This window comes from Podarcis vaucheri (assembly GCF_965113315.1).
Source record: "Podarcis vaucheri genome assembly, chromosome: 4".
NCBI classification, from domain to species: Eukaryota; Metazoa; Chordata; class Lepidosauria; order Squamata; family Lacertidae; genus Podarcis; species Podarcis vaucheri.
The window spans coordinates 82,128,274-82,146,883 of NC_138762.1; the positions used below are offsets into that span (position 1 = coordinate 82,128,274).

General features: G+C 40.2%; 1 protein-coding gene across 3 annotated transcripts in view; it reads right to left on the bottom strand.

Annotated features, from left to right (window-relative positions):
- The window catches only part of ATP11A (ATPase phospholipid transporting 11A), a 111,929-nt gene that overhangs the window by 26,225 nt on the left and 67,094 nt on the right, over positions 1-18,610 (bottom strand). For all 3 annotated transcript variants that reach the window (XM_082218565.1, XM_082218566.1, XM_082218567.1), the window contains exons 8-22: positions 18,430-18,480; positions 16,903-16,967; positions 15,706-15,787; positions 13,654-13,804; positions 12,309-12,506; positions 11,284-11,457; positions 9,786-9,949; positions 8,633-8,704; positions 8,279-8,352; positions 6,942-7,045; positions 6,220-6,401; positions 2,607-2,858; positions 1,628-1,802; positions 561-663; positions 37-182 (exon numbers count right to left, since the gene is read on the bottom strand). In XM_082218565.1, coding sequence (XP_082074691.1) covers positions 37-182; positions 561-663; positions 1,628-1,802; positions 2,607-2,858; positions 6,220-6,401; positions 6,942-7,045; positions 8,279-8,352; positions 8,633-8,704; positions 9,786-9,949; positions 11,284-11,457; positions 12,309-12,506; positions 13,654-13,804; positions 15,706-15,787; positions 16,903-16,967; positions 18,430-18,480 — 1,993 coding nt within the window. The remainder of the gene's footprint in view (positions 1-36; positions 183-560; positions 664-1,627; positions 1,803-2,606; positions 2,859-6,219; positions 6,402-6,941; positions 7,046-8,278; positions 8,353-8,632; positions 8,705-9,785; positions 9,950-11,283; positions 11,458-12,308; positions 12,507-13,653; positions 13,805-15,705; positions 15,788-16,902; positions 16,968-18,429; positions 18,481-18,610) is intronic.

Genomic DNA, 18,610 nt, shown 5'->3' on the forward strand with positions numbered 1-18,610 from the left:
ACTGTTAACAACCATAATACAAAAGCCCCAATATACCTTATAAAAGAAGTATTGCACAAGTTCAGATATCCTGACATAATAAAAATGCCCATGAACAAGCAACATTTTTTTCAAATGTTTAAATTTGGGTATTGCATAGTCGCTGTTTCTTGCAGCTTGGCGGCCTTCTTTCCCAATGAGGCCTGGAAGGAAAAACAAAATGGCAAAAAGTGAAACGATGAAGTGAAACTGAACTGGTGATACTTATCATTAGATTTCGTTTGAACTGGGAAACTATGGTTAGCAGGTTCAGAGCAAGCCAGTATCTTCCCTCTCCATCATCATAAACTGAGAAGAATCATTTGCTCCTAATGTTTAGAAAGCTGATGGTGCTCACAAAGTATCGTCCACCCAAGAGTGAAATGGAGACTTAGCTACTGATGGGAAAAATATGTACTCCTCCACAATAGATTGAGGAAACAATGGCAATGATACAGACAAAGTACTAGGACCATAATAACCAGTGACTCAATATTACATTATGATGATGACTTTAAACCTGACCATAACAATCCACTTACCAATGCCAACATGTGCTTCTAAGATCATACTGACATCATTTGCTCCATCACCAATTGCTAACGTGATTGGATGCTCCTTTGACCATTTAATTAATTTTACAATCTGGAAGGGAAAAAAGGTGCAAATGTTACATACATGTTTCTAAACTGCGCCATTATGCTCAATGTTCCACTTGCTAGATATTTCGGTGGTGGTGGAAACTGAACCAGGTAAGAAGAAAGGACATTCACTTCACAGAATCTTCTATTTTCCAGGCAGTAGTGAAACAGACAGGCTGGCATTTGGGTCTGTTCACACATTACTTTCTAAGGAAACTCAGAATTCCCCTTCCTTTACTATGGAGAGAAAATAACAACCAAAGATATAACTGTATGATGTTTATTTGAACAGATAATCTCCACACCTAGATGGCAGAAAATCTCTATTCTTTCTGATAAAAGATTAGGCAGTCAGGGAAATATTTCATCCGGCAACATAACCCAGTTCACTTAATACTTCTTTTCCACAGCAAGAGGAAGAGGCAGATTTCGCTTTTCTACAGGAAAGTAACGGCTGAACAGGCCCCAAGATGGGCCTAGTTGTTTTCTTTCTGCCACCCTTATATCTTTGTCCAGTGTTATTCCAATTATCTACTGATAAAGGCCTAATCAAAAGAATTTCCAACACACACCTATTCTTATTTCCTAAACACAAAAACACAAGGAAATAGAAATAACAGCTTTCCATGTGAGGTTAATGTGTAGCCTCACAATGTAGCATCAGCTGAAAATACAGCACTTTTCCTTAGTTAAATGAGCTCTTTTCCAAGTAGCATGTCAATCCCTGAAATCTGCTTGAAACATACATAAATCAGTGGCACAGCAGGGTGCCATTTTAATGTACCATTAACTAATTGCTTTCTTTCAGAAATTCTTTCACTCATTTCTCCTTGTTTTTTCTTCTTCATTTTTTGCTTCCATTATCAATCACTGGAAGGTGGGTATTTAAACACAACACATTACACGGAGACTTTCAATATTTATATAAATATACATTTGTCATGTAATTGAAGACGCGAAACACAAACCTGTGCTTTTTGCAAAGGAGCCATGCGACAGCATAGAACCGCGCTGCAGTTCCTACAGATTTCAAGGAAGATCTCTCTGTAGTTACCAGAGCTCCCATCTTCCCGTGGTTTCATTATTAATGATAATGCTGCTCCATCAATAATTAAACCATAATCTTGCATTTCAGCTGAAAGCCTATTGAGTGACAAAAATACACAAATTAATGCTGGTTTTGCAGTTTAACCAACCGTGTTTTATACAGCAGCTGCTTCAAAAGACATGCTGAAACGCAGCACACTCAGGGTATTTTGGGTTGCATGTAACATAGGGCTAAGGCTACGGTTCCTTCAGCTCAAGGATTTATCAGTGTGCAATGGAACATTATTCATCTTTTCTCCCCCCTTGTGCATCCTAATTCTCTTCTCTCTGTTAGCCCAACCCTCCAAAGAAGATTTGGGGACAGAGGAGGGAGGCATGGAGGGAGGAGAGGGGAGAAAGTCCCATTCCTTGCGCTGACAGGATAATTTGGTTGAATACCGTCTTATAGATTTCTTGCCATTTGAAGTAACTAACTTGATACAGCAGATTTCTTGCCATTTGAAGTAACTAACTTGATACAGCAATCTTGTTTTTGCCTCCAATTACCACCGTGGAGAGTAGAAACCCCACCACTAGGTTTTTGTTCCCTCTACGCACTAGGATACTCTCACAAGAAATCTATTCCCTCAATTTCCAATTTTGTTGCACAGGATAAAGGGTAAAGGTAAAGGGACCCCTGACCATTAGGTCCAGTCGTGGCTGACTCAGGGGTTGTGGTGCTCGTCTCGCTTTATTGGCCGAGGGAGCCGGCCCCCAAAATAGGGGGCCTCTTATACATGGAAAAATATGGTATATCTATATATGGTTTTTTAAAAGCTGTTTCCAATTCTGCCACTGAACCAATGCCAAAAAAAAAGGATGCAAATTTTGACTTTGGTTGAATTTGTACTTTATACATACCCTGAGAAGGTGTCCCTTGTTAAACTGCCGCTGTGCCTTAGGACAGTCTTGCTTAAATCAAACAACACATCGTGCAAGCTCTGCTCCTCTATTTTCTTGGTAGTTAACTCAAGTATTTGAGTATTTCTTCTGAATAGTTTGCAGGCGTAGCAGGCCGCTGCGGCAGTCTCCATTTTGTCTCCCGTCAGAACCCAAACCTTAATGCCAGCTTTTTGCAGGGATTCGATTGTATCAGCAGCCTTTTCCTGTAATCTTTGAGATGCCAATCACAAATAATTATTGACAAACTTTAAATTAAAAATTTAGGGCACTTACTAAAAGGTTTCTATCATATCGGAAAACATGGCGGTAAAAAGGAGTTTGGACTTAAGAAGGCTTTACTGGTCATGCAATATTTTATTTATTTATTTACTCAATAGTTTTCTCTCCGTTGATTTAAAGAGTTCAGATGCTGCAGTCCAGAGGAGCTACAGTGTATTTTAGTGCCCTTCACCTGTCTGTTTTAAAGCACATATAATCATGCTTCACAGCAATTTACTTTTTAGTTAAACTGGCAAGATGCAGCAAACCTTTGAATTGCTCACAACTCAGTCTCATTTTGTGAAGTTTGAAAAAGAATTAAATTTTTTGTTAGAATCTTAGTATATTCTAGGCTTCAAACCAACAGATACTAACACTGTCTATGTCGTACTGGCTTTAAGTTGGTCTCTGTAGTAACTTAACAAAAACAGGAAAACTTGTTTTTCATCTGCTTTGCCAGTAAAATAATTAAAAATATACAAAGCTTAGGTAGGCAAATAATAAAAATTGGATGTCTTGTCTACTGAAAAGTATTTGTGGGCGTTTCCTGAACCCCACACATAACTTTTTTTTTTTATTCTACACTTCTATCTGCACTGATAGCAAGGTAATTGGTAAGAAAGAAGCCATTTCTTATTGCAGTTTTCAGCTAATCAGTATATTCCCGGGTTCAGACCTGGTGGCTCCAGAAATATAAAAATTAGGACCAGTCTAAGAAAGGGGGAGTGAGGAAGAGAGATAGAAAGCAAGCTAAATCTATACATTCCAGGTTGAACAATATGTTTCTATTCCCATTAGGCTGAGTTTAGCTTGACTACAGCAAAAGAGGCCTGAAACAATGAAAAGGAACTTCGTACTAAATAAGGGCTGATCCACAAAACAAAACCTGAACAAACACAACAACTGCACTTGTTTGTAATCATCCTTTTGTAGCCTTGTCTCTCCTTTCCCATTCAAATTTAGACTGCAAGCTTTTCAGGTCAGGGACCTGTTAAGTTGTGGGTGAACATATCAGACGACACAGCGATTCTTCAAACAGCTCTTGTTTATTCACAGGCCAGAGCAGAACTAAACTGAAGGGTTCAGCCAGCCTGTTTATATAGAGCTCCACTAGAACGCAACAGTAACCATTTTCTGTAACTATCCAATCACTGAACGTCACTTTCAATCCCTTATTTGCATATGTGGGCCTGAGTGAAAACTATCTACAGTATCCCCCTGCTGGCCCAGGGTGAGAACTTCAGTACATAACAGGACCTTTACTGCTTACAAAGCTCTGTAAATCACAATCTGTATGGAGACCGCTCAGTAACGATAACGGCAGTGGCTGCAACTATGAAGAAGTAGAAGGAGGAGTGATATCAATAACGACTCTCCCTTGCTCCTACAATTACTAACCATGGAGTTGACTTCCTGTCTTTACCCCACACAGCAGGCAGCAGTAGTGATACGTGGACACAGTTTGACTCAGAAACTGAGTGCACATTACAAGTATTCTTAGGAAGCTCAACCAAAGTTTGTGTGGCCGCAGGAGAACAATGGAAACAGACTTTAATGACCCCCCTATTTCCAGGGAAGGTTAAATGCCAGAGAGACAGTGGGGCTACCTATTATCCATGCATCCTTGTTTCTTTTACAGTATGCAATAACATCTGAGCCCTGGTGTTTTGTTGAGGCAAATACACATGGTGAAAGTGGGAACATTTTGATGCAATGTACGAGTGGGAAGTCTTGCCCAGTTTGCATGGGATAGTCTTTGATTTTCCTGCTCTCATTTTTATTGAGTTGGGAGTAGGCTGTTATTTTTAATGACTGGGACCAGAAAACTTGCTGTCAGGGAAAAGGCGGGGTATTAAATAAATATGCATATATTATAATTAATTATAATTATAATTATAATTATAATTATAATTATAATTATAACAATGTTTAGAGATTCTTTTATCCCAGTGCAATGCATTCTGAGGTTTTTGTCATTTCACAGTACAATTAGTTTCTGTTGTGGAAACAGCTCGTAGTGCTGCTAATTACTGTGTGGCCACATTGTAAACTACTAATTGTTATAATACTGCTTTTAAATGCTTTCCACAAGACTGTTATTGAGTCAGATGTGCTAAGAAGAGATTAATGGGTCTGGCAGGGCAGTGGGGTGGGGGGTGGGGCAGAAAGGATGCTCCCCCATTCGGAGAAGGGGAGAAAGGACACTTGCTAAAATCCGTTAAGAAGGATTAGACAAGTACAGGGTTTATTTTCTTTCAGCTCTGTACCACCCCTTTCATTCCAAATTCTGGTTTGTTAACTAGTTTTAAATCTATTTTAGGAAAGGTTTACATTATTGTGTATTGTCTGCATGTCAGTTTGACCGCTGTTGTGGTAGAAACACAGCACATACATCTAAACAAACAATAAATAAATAAATTGGGCTCTCTACAGACAACTGTGTCTCACTGAGACACGTATGAGCCTTTTGCCCTTGCATGCAGCTCTCATTCCCTTGATAAGGAAGTCTGGATTGTTCAAATCTGAAAACTGTGGTTAACAGGTTCTGAGGAAACCAGGACCTTAATCCAGTTTTCAAACTATGTTCATGATCTTGGTGTGGTCTGAACATAGTAACCACCGTTTTCTTGGTCAGAGAAAAAAATGGGAAACTATAGTTTATTAGACAGGGAGGTATTCAAATACATTTTTGAGTTAACACCAGGGGATTTCCCTGTCTCTCCTACCCTCGTGCTATCCCCAAATCTGCTCTGGAGGGTAGGGGGAAACCGCAGAACAGATTTAGGAGGCACATACAAGGAAAAGAGGCCTACCACGAAGAGAGGAGGGAAGGGGGTTGCATGTGCAGGGAAGAAGGATTATAAACATACTGGCTTATTAGTCAACGCATGTGCAACCAAACCAAAGATAGATAATTTGGCATCGAATATTTTGCTTTTTTGATTGCATTATAATTTGGAATGTTTTTTTTTTTTTATAAAATTTTTATTAGTTTTACAAAAGTTTTTATAACAAACAAACATAAAAGAAAAACAGACAAACAAACAAATATAGTTTCCTTTCATAGACTTCTTTCCTCGGACTTCCCCATACCTCCCCTTTCTGCATCCTCATGTCCAAATTTTATAGCAACTTATAAATGTTCTTTCCCATCCTAATTCATCATAGTCCTTTCTTAATCTGATCTTATATTACTGCAACCCTTTCTCTCTGTAAAATCTCGAATGTTTTAATGTGGTTTTTATTGGATTGTTCAAATGGAAAATTTAATATATATATATATATTGCTTTAAATTAAAAAAAGTGCACTAACCGGTCTTCAACTGCTGTAGCACCAAGCAGGATAAGTCCCTTTTCTATCTGTTCATATGCCTCAGCCAGTTTCTTCTCCCGATCTCGAAGGGCCAGTTTGGCCTCCTGCAAATGCTTCTGCACATTCTCGTATTCTTCACAGGTGAATTTCTTATACGCTACACATAACGTTCGCAGGCCCTCCTAAAGGAAATTATTTTAAAAGCACAGAGACGTGTTCATTGAAAGTCTTCTGGAAATTTTCAGTTCTGCAGGTTATAATTTAGGTTTCTGCCTCGTGTAGTGGTTTAATTGACTTGAGGTTAGAATGCAAGTTTATCAAATGCCTTGAGCAAGGCAACAATTTGGTTAACTTGAATGTTGCCTCTGGAGAAGGCTATGAGAAATCTGGAAACCCAACTTCTCCACAGTTTTGGGAAAAGAAAGAAAGAAAATACTGCTGACAGAGGTGGACAAACCAACTATGGCTTCCATCAAAACCCATATGTGACAAGCAGAACTACAAGATTCTTGGGTATCTCTAAAAATTTATGCTGAGTATGTGGCCTCTCACAAAAAGTGCACTGAAGGATAATGGAAGTCAACACAATGATGACTTCCTCATCTACACTTTGCTATCATTCCCTTATTTAGACAAGTTTGCCCTTACAAACTGACTTTTGCAGCTTTTTGCCTTGAATGCACACAATTTGCACATAATAAATGCCAAATGCTGGATCTTACCACTGCATTGCGCTCAACTCTTGATCTAATCTGGTCTATTTTGCCTTCTGCAACTCTGGGGAAAATAGACGAATCTGCTCCTTTACAAAACAGAAATATTTCTCCTGGAAATGTAAGCAAAACAAAATTTTTAAAGTGGGTTAAATGCAGATAAAGCCCTTGCTGTTCTGAACCACAGGTTCAAAGGATAGCATGGGGGAGTGGCTGGGTAGAGGAATATCAAAGAAGGATGTCAAAAACACCAGAGTGATTAGCTCTAGTATTATTAAAAGACTTACAGAAAAGTAGCCTGGCAGGTCTCCTAGCCTCTGCAGACGCAGAACAGACAATGCAGCAAGGAGGTGGCTTGTCTGCCCCGGGTCTGCAAAGGCTAGAAGACCTGGCAGGCTGCTTTGCTGCAAGTCTATGCCTTTCTTTAATAAAGATCTAGAACTGATCACTCTTTGGTATCTTTGCACTCAACGACTCCCATGACCCCTTCCCTTTGGGCCTATAGTTCAGAACCCTTGACACCAAAATATTAAAAAAGTCTTCTTATGAAACAGCTTTTTGAAATTATCACACTCTATATTAAATGGACTCAAATTAAACAGAGTCAAAATTACAAGCATACTACAGTCATACCTTGGTTTTCCAACAGCTTAGTTTTGGCTCCCGAATGCCACAAACCCAGAAGTGACTATTCCAGTTTGTGAACTATTTTTGGAAGCCAAACGTCCGACAGGGCTTCTGTGGCTTCCGATTGGCTGCAGGAGCTTCCTGCAGCCAATCAGAAGCCATGCTTTGATTTCTCAATCTTTTGGAAGTCGAACGGACTTCCGGAAAGGATTCCGTTCGACTTCCAAGGTACGACTGTTTTCGAAAATATGATGGAATAGTAGAAAATGGCAAAAATCAAGAAAGGCTAAAGAGCAAAAGATCTGTGATAATCTGAGGCCCTTCTTCATGTACTCCCTTCCACAATAGGTCTGGAGGGTGAGAACGGGGCCTTTTTGGCAGGGGCTCCCCGTTTGTGGAATGCGCTCCCCAGGGAGGTTTGCCTAGCGCCTTTGCTACATATCTTTATGTGAGGAGCTAAAACGTTCCTCTGTAACCAGGCCTTTGGCTGATTAAACAGTCTATGGCCTTTTAAATGTGTTTGTGGGAGGGGGATGGTATTTGTTGTTGTCCTTATGATAGGTATTTTGTGTTTTCATTTTGTATTTTTATGTGATAAAGCACCCTGTGATTTTCGGATGAAGGACAGTATATAAATTTAATAAATAAGTAATAGATTTCAGACTTAAACCAAGTTCCCAAGAGCTTAGGGACTATACTTTTTTCTTTTCTTTAAGTACCTTTTGCCGATTTAACTATCACACTCATTCGTCTCCTTACAGAATCAAAACTAAGGATTTCCAATAGTTCAAACCTAAAGGGGGGGAAACAAGGACATGTTGTAATAACGTAATTTTTAATATATATACACACACGGAGTAAAACAGATGTAAATCCATGGTCCCTGTGAGATAAACATAGCGTTTCATTAAACTCCATACCCTTGGCTCAAAATCCAAACTGACAGACTTGCAAACCAGCCCCGTAATAAACCATACAATCAACGAAGCAAAGTGTTTTTCTCAAAGTTAACTTTCTAAAAGGCCATTAAAGACAAAACATACTTATGTACAGGGCAACAGTGCACAACTTACCTTTCAATATCATTTTCTCGATTCAAGATTTCCATAAAATTGTCCTTCAGTCTTAAATAGGTGTAACCAAGCCTGAAATTCAACCGTAGATACACATCAGAAGTTACAACAACTAACTGTATGCCACCCGAGTTTACAGTAGACTGAACTGTGTGGCGGGTTGTGTATTACTAGAAACAAACTTCTCTAAATTTCATTTACAGATCACAAAAGTTATTATTTGCTCAAGCTGGCTCAAGATTTCTCTGTGGTTCTGTTTCTCATTTCAATGTTTTGAGAACAATCCTACCACATAAGCTGCTCCCACAGTTCAGGACCATTACTTTCCACCACTTTTCAAAAACACTTTACTTTTGGCTCCCCCTGTACTTTTGTATGGACACACCTAAGTACCTCATCTGTGGCATGTTCACCACACCCAAATGACAAGAATCAAGTAAGTATACGATGAGGATGGTATTAATCTTTTCCTCCCCAAAAGATATGGGCACAGAAGTACCTAGACCTACAGACACCTGGACCTGATTAGAGCCTGCTTCATAACAAGTAGATTATCCCCATATGATAAGTTATCATCCCTGCCCCCATCCAAGATGTTCCCATTGCAAAACATACCTGCTTCAAAGCTCTTAAAGGCAAAACACTCCCTCACTTTGACCACCTGCTCTAATATTCTGCTGGCAGGAATAGCAGAGTAGTCCTTAGTGTCCCATTACACATATAGCCTGTAAAGTTGTACAGCTGTTGTGCTGTACCTTATAATGAAATTCTACCTTTCTGTTTCTTGTCCATTCTCTCTCCACTGCCCCGGCCACCCTGCATGCCTGCCCCTTCTACTAATGTTAACACTTCTACCAGCTCTGAGCCACACAAGTTCTCTCCAGGAACAGTAAACGGGTTTGAGAAAGCAGAAGAAAAGTTTATTTTTCAACAGAGACATTCAAACAACACCTCCCACGCAGCAAGGCCTGACCTCTCCCCCTCTCTCCATTTCCTGTGTCCTCTTCACTTTCATTTTACCATCAGCATGTCTCTCACTTCAGGGACACCTTCACAAAGATATTTATCCCCAATGGCTGCCTTTGGAGTTACTATCAAAGGAAACGAGTCTCAGCTCTCACACAAGCTGAAAAAAAGGCATTATGGTCCATACCTCTGAATCCCTTCAACTAAAGCAACTTCATCAGGGGATGATGAAATATACACGGCAGACCTCCCCGACAGCTGTGCTTTCTTCAACCCATCCACGTTGTCATCTTCCTTCACTTGAATGGTGTGACAAAGGCACAGAGCACGGAAAAAGAGTTCTTCTCTGTCCTAATAAAGAAGAAGAAGAGTTTGGACTTGATATCCCGCCTTTCACTCTTCTTAAGGAGTCTCAAAGCAGCTAACATTCTCCTTTCCCTTCCTCCCCCACAACAAACACTCTGTGAGATGAGTGAGGCTGAGAGATTTCAGAGAAGTGTGAGTAGCCCAAGGTCACCCAGCAGCTGCATGCGGAGGAGCGGGGAAGCGAACCAGGTTCACCAGATTACGAGTCCACCGCTCTTAACCACCACACCACGCTGGCTCCCAAGAAGAATGCTGCTAACACAGATTTCCAACTCCGAGGGAATTAGCAACCACATTTAATACTTTGCACATGTAACAGAAGCAGCTGAACAGGCTAGGTTGTCATGCATTATTTAAGTTCACACACTAAATTCTTTTGGTAAGTTAGAGGTTGTTTGTGGGAGGAAAGTTGCCCATCCTACACTCTGGCGTCACCTGAGATGCTTTAAAGGCCTCTACCTCTACGGACTAAGTTAGGGATGCGGGTGGCGCTGTGGGTTAAACCACAGAGCCTAGGACTTGCCGATCAGAAGGTCGGTGGTTCGAATCCCCGTGACGGGGTGAGCTCCCATTGCTCAGTCTCTGCTCCTGCCAACCTAGCAGTTCGAAAGCACATCAAAGTGCAAGTAGATAAATAGGTACCGCCCCTGTGGGAAGGCAAACGGCGTTTCTGTGAGCTGCTCTGGTTCACCAGAAGTGGCTTAGTCATGCTGGCCACATGACCCGGAAGCTGTACGCTGGCTCCCTTGGCCAATGAAGCGAGATGAGCGCCACAACCCCAGAGTCGTCCACGACTGGACCTAATGGTCAGGGGTCCCTTTACCTTTACCTTTACAGACTAAGTGGGACCCTCCTAAGCAATGCAGGATGCTGTTGTTTCCCCTTAGTACCCTAGAGTCCTCCCTATCTCTGGACTCTCATTTATGTTTCAAACCAGTTCATCTTGGAACAACAGTGACTTTATTAAGAAGCTACCATTGGAATAGAAAAAGATTGCAAATGATTTAGCATACTGAATAGATAAATTGCTGTAAGCTACTTTAATTTAAAGTGTTTTTGTCTTCGCTAGCTTGTTTGGAGCAAGGGTATCCTTCAGCTTTGCAAACTATTATTTGTAAATATTATGAGCAACAGTTCTTGAGTTACAGCAAAGCAGGAATGTCGTATTAACAAGGGGGGGGGAATGGAAGATTCTGAAAGCAAAATTCCTACCTGACAAAAAGCTACTTTATTTAACTGAGCCCCCCCCCAACTGTCATGTTTTCAGTATATAATAATAATAATAATAATAATAATAATAATAATAATAATCTTCGTACTTTGCCACTTCCTCCTGGGGAAGAATCAATCATATCAATACCAGCAGAATCTGGGAGAATTTGGCCATTACAGATGACATGAGGAACATACACATGGCCCTCAATGCAGCATTCTATGAACTCCATATTGTTCTCTGTTAAGGTCCCTGTTTTATCTGTGAAGACATATTCAACCTGAAGAGAAACAGATAGAACAATTAAGAATTAAAACAAGAAGAACAGAGCTGGGGGGCAAGGCAGGGGAAGTCAGATATTTCAATAGATGAAGGTTTTATGTGATACTTTTTTGTCCTCTGTCCTTGAAAAAGCATGCAGTACTGGTCTTTTCCAGGTGAGGCATAGGAACTTCCAGCCCATGGGCTTAACCTAGTTCACCAGAACTCTTTATTCAGTTCTCGGCATATGACACTGAAATGCGTCCAGTTCTGGGCACCACCACTTAAGAAGGAGATTGACAAGCTGGAAAATGTGCAGAGGAGGGCGACCAAGATAGCCAAGGGTCTGGAAACCATGCCTTATGAGGAACGGTCGAGGGAGTTGGGTATGCTTAGCCTGGGAAAGAAGAATTTGAGAGATATAATAGCCATCTTCAGATGGCTGTCACATGGAAGATGGCGAAAGCTTGTCTTTTCCTGCTCCGGAGAGAAGGGCTCGATCCAATGGATTCAAGTTACAAGAAAGGGGATTCTGACTAAACATCAGGGATAACTTTCTGACAGTAAGAGCTGCTCGACATTGGAACAGACTCCCTCAGGAAATTGTGGACTCTCCTTCCTTGGAGGTTTTTAAGCAGAGGTTGGGTGGTCATCTGTCACCGATGCTTTTGTTGAGATGACCTCCGGGGTCCCTTCCAATTCTACAGTTCTATGCTTCTATGACACACTGCCTTTTCTTGTCCCATTGTACAGAGCTGGCCATGCAGGAAGAGGTATTTCCAAGTAGAAAGGTCTTCTCAATATCTGCAGGAATCTAAATATCAGAAACAGCTGCAAGATTTGTAGGATAAATTGTACGTGACTTGTTACCTGCCCCAACTCTTCATTGAGGTCAGACGTATTCACCAGCGGCCCTTCACCTGTTTCTTCATCAAACATTTCTTCATCCCAGGTAAGAAAATAAGAACCAAGAAACTTCTGCATTTCTACTGTGACGTACATGGATACAGGAATGATGTAGTTGAAAAGAACCATGAAGGCAAGGAAATCTGTAAATGCTGTAATAAACTGCCAAGGCGGAGGGGTTGGGGTTGGGGGGACAAAAGCAAAGAATTTATTTGGATATACAGTAACAGCAAGAATCTTAGGTGCAATCAAGCAGTTGGATCGACTTCTATCAAACATGCATAGGATTGCATTCTTAGGTTGCAATCCTAAGTACATTTACTGCAGAATAAGTCTTATTAATGACTGCACTGTTAGACATTTGAGATATATAACTTAATTCCCCCTCTTTCATCCCAGCATAAAATTCTGCCTCATCCAAAATAGTCACTGATCTGCTCTGCAAAAACAATCTTTAGATTTATTATATTGTTTATACTCTAAAATACATATTTTTAAACTGTAGTTGTATCATGAAGAAAAATCAAGTAGTTAGCTTAGGCTCAGTGCAGCCATAATGGGCTTACTCTAATAAACTTGTTGTTGGTGCAAGAAGCTTGTTGGTGCATGAAGAATTGACAAGTTCAAGCACATTCTCCTCCTCGCCTGGCCTTCTGTTCCTTTGCACAGAGCTGCAGACATGACTTCTGTGTTTCTTAAACTAGTTTTCCACAACATCTCAAGCAAGAAACTAGTTTGAGCATTTCCTTCTTTCCAGTTCATTTTTCCTTGTTCATGTGCTTAAAAAACTGTGGTTTTTTTGAGCAGCCCAATTCACATGCACTTTGCCAGTACTTGCTTTTAACTAACAGAAGCCCCAAAGAAGATACACAGAAAGAAAAAGCTTCTTTATTCAGATTAACCTGTAGGATTGGAAGGGTGGTGGAGCAAAGAATGTTCCATATTATTTGCAAAGGAAGAACACTCTTGAAGGCATTACCAAGCAATGTAGTTATTGGAGATAAGTAAGGGCAGAAATATAGCAAAACTGCATTATCGTCATCATCATCATATGCCATGAGTTGTATCCAGCACTGCCACATAGGTGACAGTAAGGCTTCCATCAATGGAACAGGGAGAAAAGCCATTTTCAGCAGTTCCTTCCTCCTCAGAGGGTATGGGAAATCTTCAGAGCAAATTTAGTGAGGCACTGAGGGAGGGGGAAATAACTGAAAATCACTTCTTTTCCCATTCTACTGACGGAAGCCTGTAGTGACACTATTGCGCAAAACCCTTAAATCTTTTATTAAACCTCAAATTATTCACATACCACATTCCTTTTCCGTTCCAGTTCTGTTTTCTCATTATACCAAGGCTCATCGCGAAACTGCTCACTTTGCCACACGTATTTCAGGACAGTATTTATTAGTGATTTGCTGATCAGAATACAGAGGTATACAATAAGAAATACATTCATGGATCTGAAACAAATGAGAGGAAAGGGTTTTTAGCATAAGTAAAAAAAGAGATTTTTTTTAATGTATGTTAGCATGCTTTTGATTTAGTCTAAGCCTTCCCCTCCCTCCATATAAATTTGACATATCTAACAAATGCAGCAAAAGACCTTTTGCAGAAAAGGCATTTGCAATTCATAACAGGGAATAAAGGATTGCACAGTGCATATTACAAAGGTTATCAGTGCTTTTGATGAATCATGACCCACATGTATTATTTTGGTTTTGATAGGTGGACAAATGGGCAAATATCCCTCAAACTATGCACTATAAACGAAACTTTCTACATCCTCGGTTCAACACCAGTTATGATCAGCTCATTCTTCTGGGATGACAGGGCTAGTTGTGAAATTGCCATGACCAAAACCATTATCTTTGCCTGCACAGTACTAACATGTGCATGCAAAGGCATTTCCAATTCCAATTCACACTCCCACTTTTCTTCTCAGGAACATGGGAGTGGTGTCTTACATAGGACTGCCACTATTTCATTCTCACAACAAACCTACAGGCGAGGTTAAGGGGGAAAGTACATAAATGAATATGCAACATGCTGCAAGACTGAACGATAATCTGATTTCCCCGGTCCAGATCTAACAATCCAGAAAGGTGTTTTAAATCTGTGCATTTGGCTGTTTCCAGAAGCAAACCAGTGAAGGAGGAACTGGTGGGCTTTTCAGAGTTGTGTTATATTACATGCATTTTGCATAAACCACTATGTGGTTAATGGCAAGCACTGATCACCCAGTATAGTTAGAGGTGCCCCCAAACTTGTACTCCAATGATGGGAAATCATGACTGCTACGAAGACAAAGCAAGAATTTTGTTCCCCCAATTCTTCTCCAGCTCAGATGCAGTGGTAGTTTCCTTGCAGATGGTAAGTCACTGGGAAAGGACTCTCCCGCCCCACTCCCTTCTCTAACAGACTGGTCTGCTGCAATGCAGCACCCAGGAGCCCTATGGGGAAACTGTGCATTCTTTGGGATATTAGGGGCTTTGAAGGATGGCATGTGCTACATTGCAGCATGGCAAACCACCAAGAGCGGAATGCCCCTCCTTTTCTTCTCCCTATAGCTTGTTACTGCCATTGGCTGTGGCAGTACCCTATTAAGTAAGGTTTAAGGCAGGCATGTTCAAAGTCCTTTTGGGGGGCCTAATTCAGCCCCCCAGCCGGTTTTATCTGGCCCCTGTGGCAGTTTATTTATTGGGGTCAAATCCTAAAACAAAACAAAAAACTCAACAACTTTGGGGTAAAATCGTAAAAAAAGGTCGGCCCTGGCGCATGTTCACTTCATCAAATCTGGCCCTTTTTGAAAAAAGTTGGGGCACCCCTGGTTTAAGGGAAGGGGTTTGTGGGGATTGGTGGATATGAAGTGGATCCAATTTTGACTGGTTCAGAAATAAGCCCAAATATTTCCCAGTATAATGTATGAAACAAACTCATGTTTGTCTGAAAGAACAAGACAAGTACAAACAGTAATGGCATCAGAAGCAGGGCTTTTTCCCCCAGCTAGAACTCGCTGGAACTGCGTTCTGGCACCTCTCAGTTTGGTGCCATTATAAGAGAACAAGGAAGGTGAGTTCCGGCATCTCTTTTTCTAGAAAAATAGCACGGATCAGAACCTTTTCAAAGGTAGCAGCTTTAAACTGGCAATCAAGTGGTGACTGTATCCCAATGTGTACGAACAAACAACAGAAGAACAAAACCTTCATAGCAGGCTTACAACACGATTAGTTATTTCCAAAACAAACAAACACTGATAGGGGTTTTTCGCTGCTTCACATCATGCAGACATTTCCTTTCCTTTCCTGCTTCCCACTGATCTTGCCCACACATATTTGCATATTAGAAACATTCATAGCTTTACTTTTCCACAGCAGATCGTTTCTGAGATTTTGATTGGTAGTTCAATGCCATTTTTGTTTCCATGCCAGTGTAGATAGCAACACCTGGAACAAACAGAAATACTATTTCATCAAAAAAATATGGATGTGGGTGAATGTGCATATTATGTAATATTACACACAACCGCTAGCTAATGCAGCTAATTACACATTCTATTAAAAAGGATAGGATTGTGTAGGAGACACAGCTGTGGGCCTGATTTAGTGAGTCTGTTAATGGATGCATTAACAACTGCATACATTCAGCTGCGGGGCTCAGCTGAAACTGGAAGTGGTGGGATAATATTTGTTCAAGTTTTTAGGGGGGGTTAGGGCAATAAAACACATCTAGCATTTTAGCAGATTTATTCCAGAAGGGCACAAAAATGTTCATCCATTCAGACTGAGGGCAATGCTGATGCAGGAATCATTTTCCTTACTAGCTCTGTTTTCCCTCCATAATCATATTACCAAATTGGATTGGCTACATAATGTAATGCCATAATTACTGTATGACAACCCCCAATTTGATGAGATGGCCAGTGTGACGAAACCTGGGGAAAGGGCAACCCAGAAAAATGGCAACAGACTAAGAAGCATGGAAAGAACAACAACAAGCAGTGAATATTTGCAGAATTAAGTAGTTATTCAGGAATGATTTGATTTGACTTCAAGAACACTTATTTTCAGACTCCAAATATAATATATATTAATATATTAAGAGTTATAGAAATTAAACTGTTAAGTTGTGGGTGAACATATCAGACAACACAGCGATTCTTCAAACAGCTCTTGTTTATTCACAGGCCACAACAGAACTGAACTGAAGGGTTCAGCCCGCCTGCTTATGTAGAGCTCCAGAACAACGTAATTGTAACAACTTTCTGTAACTATCCAATCACTGAACGTCACTTTCGATCCCTTATTTGCATATGTGGACCTGAACTATCTACAGTATCCCCCTGCTGGCCCAGGGTGAGAACTTCAGTACATAACATAAACCATCGTAATCACCATCAAAATCAAACCGATAACAATCCTTTTCAATGGGTTGTTTCCCCCCACTTTTTATTTTTTTAGCAGAATATCCTCTGTATGACATCAGAAGATGCCTGCTGAAACTTAAATCTTCTCATTTATATCTCTGAATTAGGACTTTTATTGCTTTTATAGTCATTTACCAAATATTTTCTCTGTGTTCTTCAACGTAGCTCCTCTAAGAAGCACATTTTCAGATCCCAATGGCCTACAAAGGTAATAAGTGGCAAATATTAATTAACTAACTGAAGTGGCAGCAGGAAGGCAGTGTTTTAAACACAAAATAAATAAGGTTAAGTTTAGAAAAGAAATTAAGTTCACATTTCTGAAATGTCAGGCACCTGCAGATGGCATTTATATTGAGTATTCATCCTGATTCACCTGTACGGAAGTTATATGTTTTCTTCAGTGCTAAAAGCAGGTCATGCAATTGGTACAAACCTGAAACTTCTTATTAAAAAGTCCTATCCAGTAAAGTAGGATAAGAGTTTTACTCATAAATGTGAGGATTCAAGTCAGGGCTTTAAAAAAAATACTTACTTTTACGTACAAGCCTTATTAGCTGTATTTTAATAAAAATTGTTCAGGGTGGAATTTTAAAAAAAAAAAAAGCATACAAATGCAGAATAAAACAGTATGACATCAGTGGAAAGACTACAACCAGCGTATAAACCCATAAAATATTAAAAGGAAATGCCACTTGAACTCAATATGGATGGCATTAATCTTTCTTTAGCATTTCAGCACTTAAGCACTGGCAACCTTAGCAGAAGATTTTAATCTAAGACCATCAGTGCTTTAAAAACCAAAATGTTCTATAAACTCAAGTAGTGCGGTTAACCAGCTAAAAAAGAACTTCTGTGCATTCTAAGAACGGCACATTAAAGGCTTTTTAAAAAGGACTCACTTAGAGTATACTCATTTTTATGGTTGGTTGCACTTGAGGTTGGAGTAGGATGGGGGCAGATTATTAGCCACAATTTCATTCTGGTAAAAGCAAGACAAGGATGTCCACCAACCCTATCATCTAACTTTGTATTTAGCTGCCAAAATTTTAGCATTTGTTCCTCCACTGGCAGCTTCAATGGAAGCCGCATAGAGTTTTGTCCCCATAAACAGTGCCCAGCCATACATATTCAAGTCCTTTTTGTGTCATGTTCAACTATGTGCCTTCCATTCTCTGATGATCTGCTCCCTGATACTGGTGTGGGAGCAGAAAAAAACAGGTGGGCAGAAAGGGATTCGCATCAGGCTCTTGGGCCCAGCTTTTTCAGGATAATAAAGCCGCCATCTCAAAGAAAACTCAATGCTCCTGATAGTCTTCATGCCTATTCTTTGCATCTGCTTTTCTCTGCTACAACGTGCCACGGTTTCACTTGTTTGTTGCATATAATCCAAATTTAACTAGCCCTGACAGGTGCACATGTATGCACTGATTTTTTAAAAACAATATTTCTACGCAACCCCAATACCAAAGTTCTCTGGGTGACGCTGATTAAAATTCTTAAAATGCAATATATTGCAGCACAAAGTAAGCGATAAAATCAAACACCATCAGGTCTTAAAAACTTTTTAAGGGTGGAGGGAAAAAACTGCCTGGCAGGTTGTCCTATAGTATTTGCTTATGGTAAGGATTGAATAACCCAGGCATTGCACGTTTCAAGTCCTACCTTGCAACAGGCTCATCTCTGTCATGGTAAACATTTATCCGACCAACAAATCTGCAAGAGGAAAAACAGATTAGGAAATACCTCAATATCATTATGCCTGTAGGAATGCAGAGAAGAGTATTCCAGTAATTGTACAGCCTTGCATGCAAATAAGTTCAGCTATTGCCTCTAGGGAGATGAA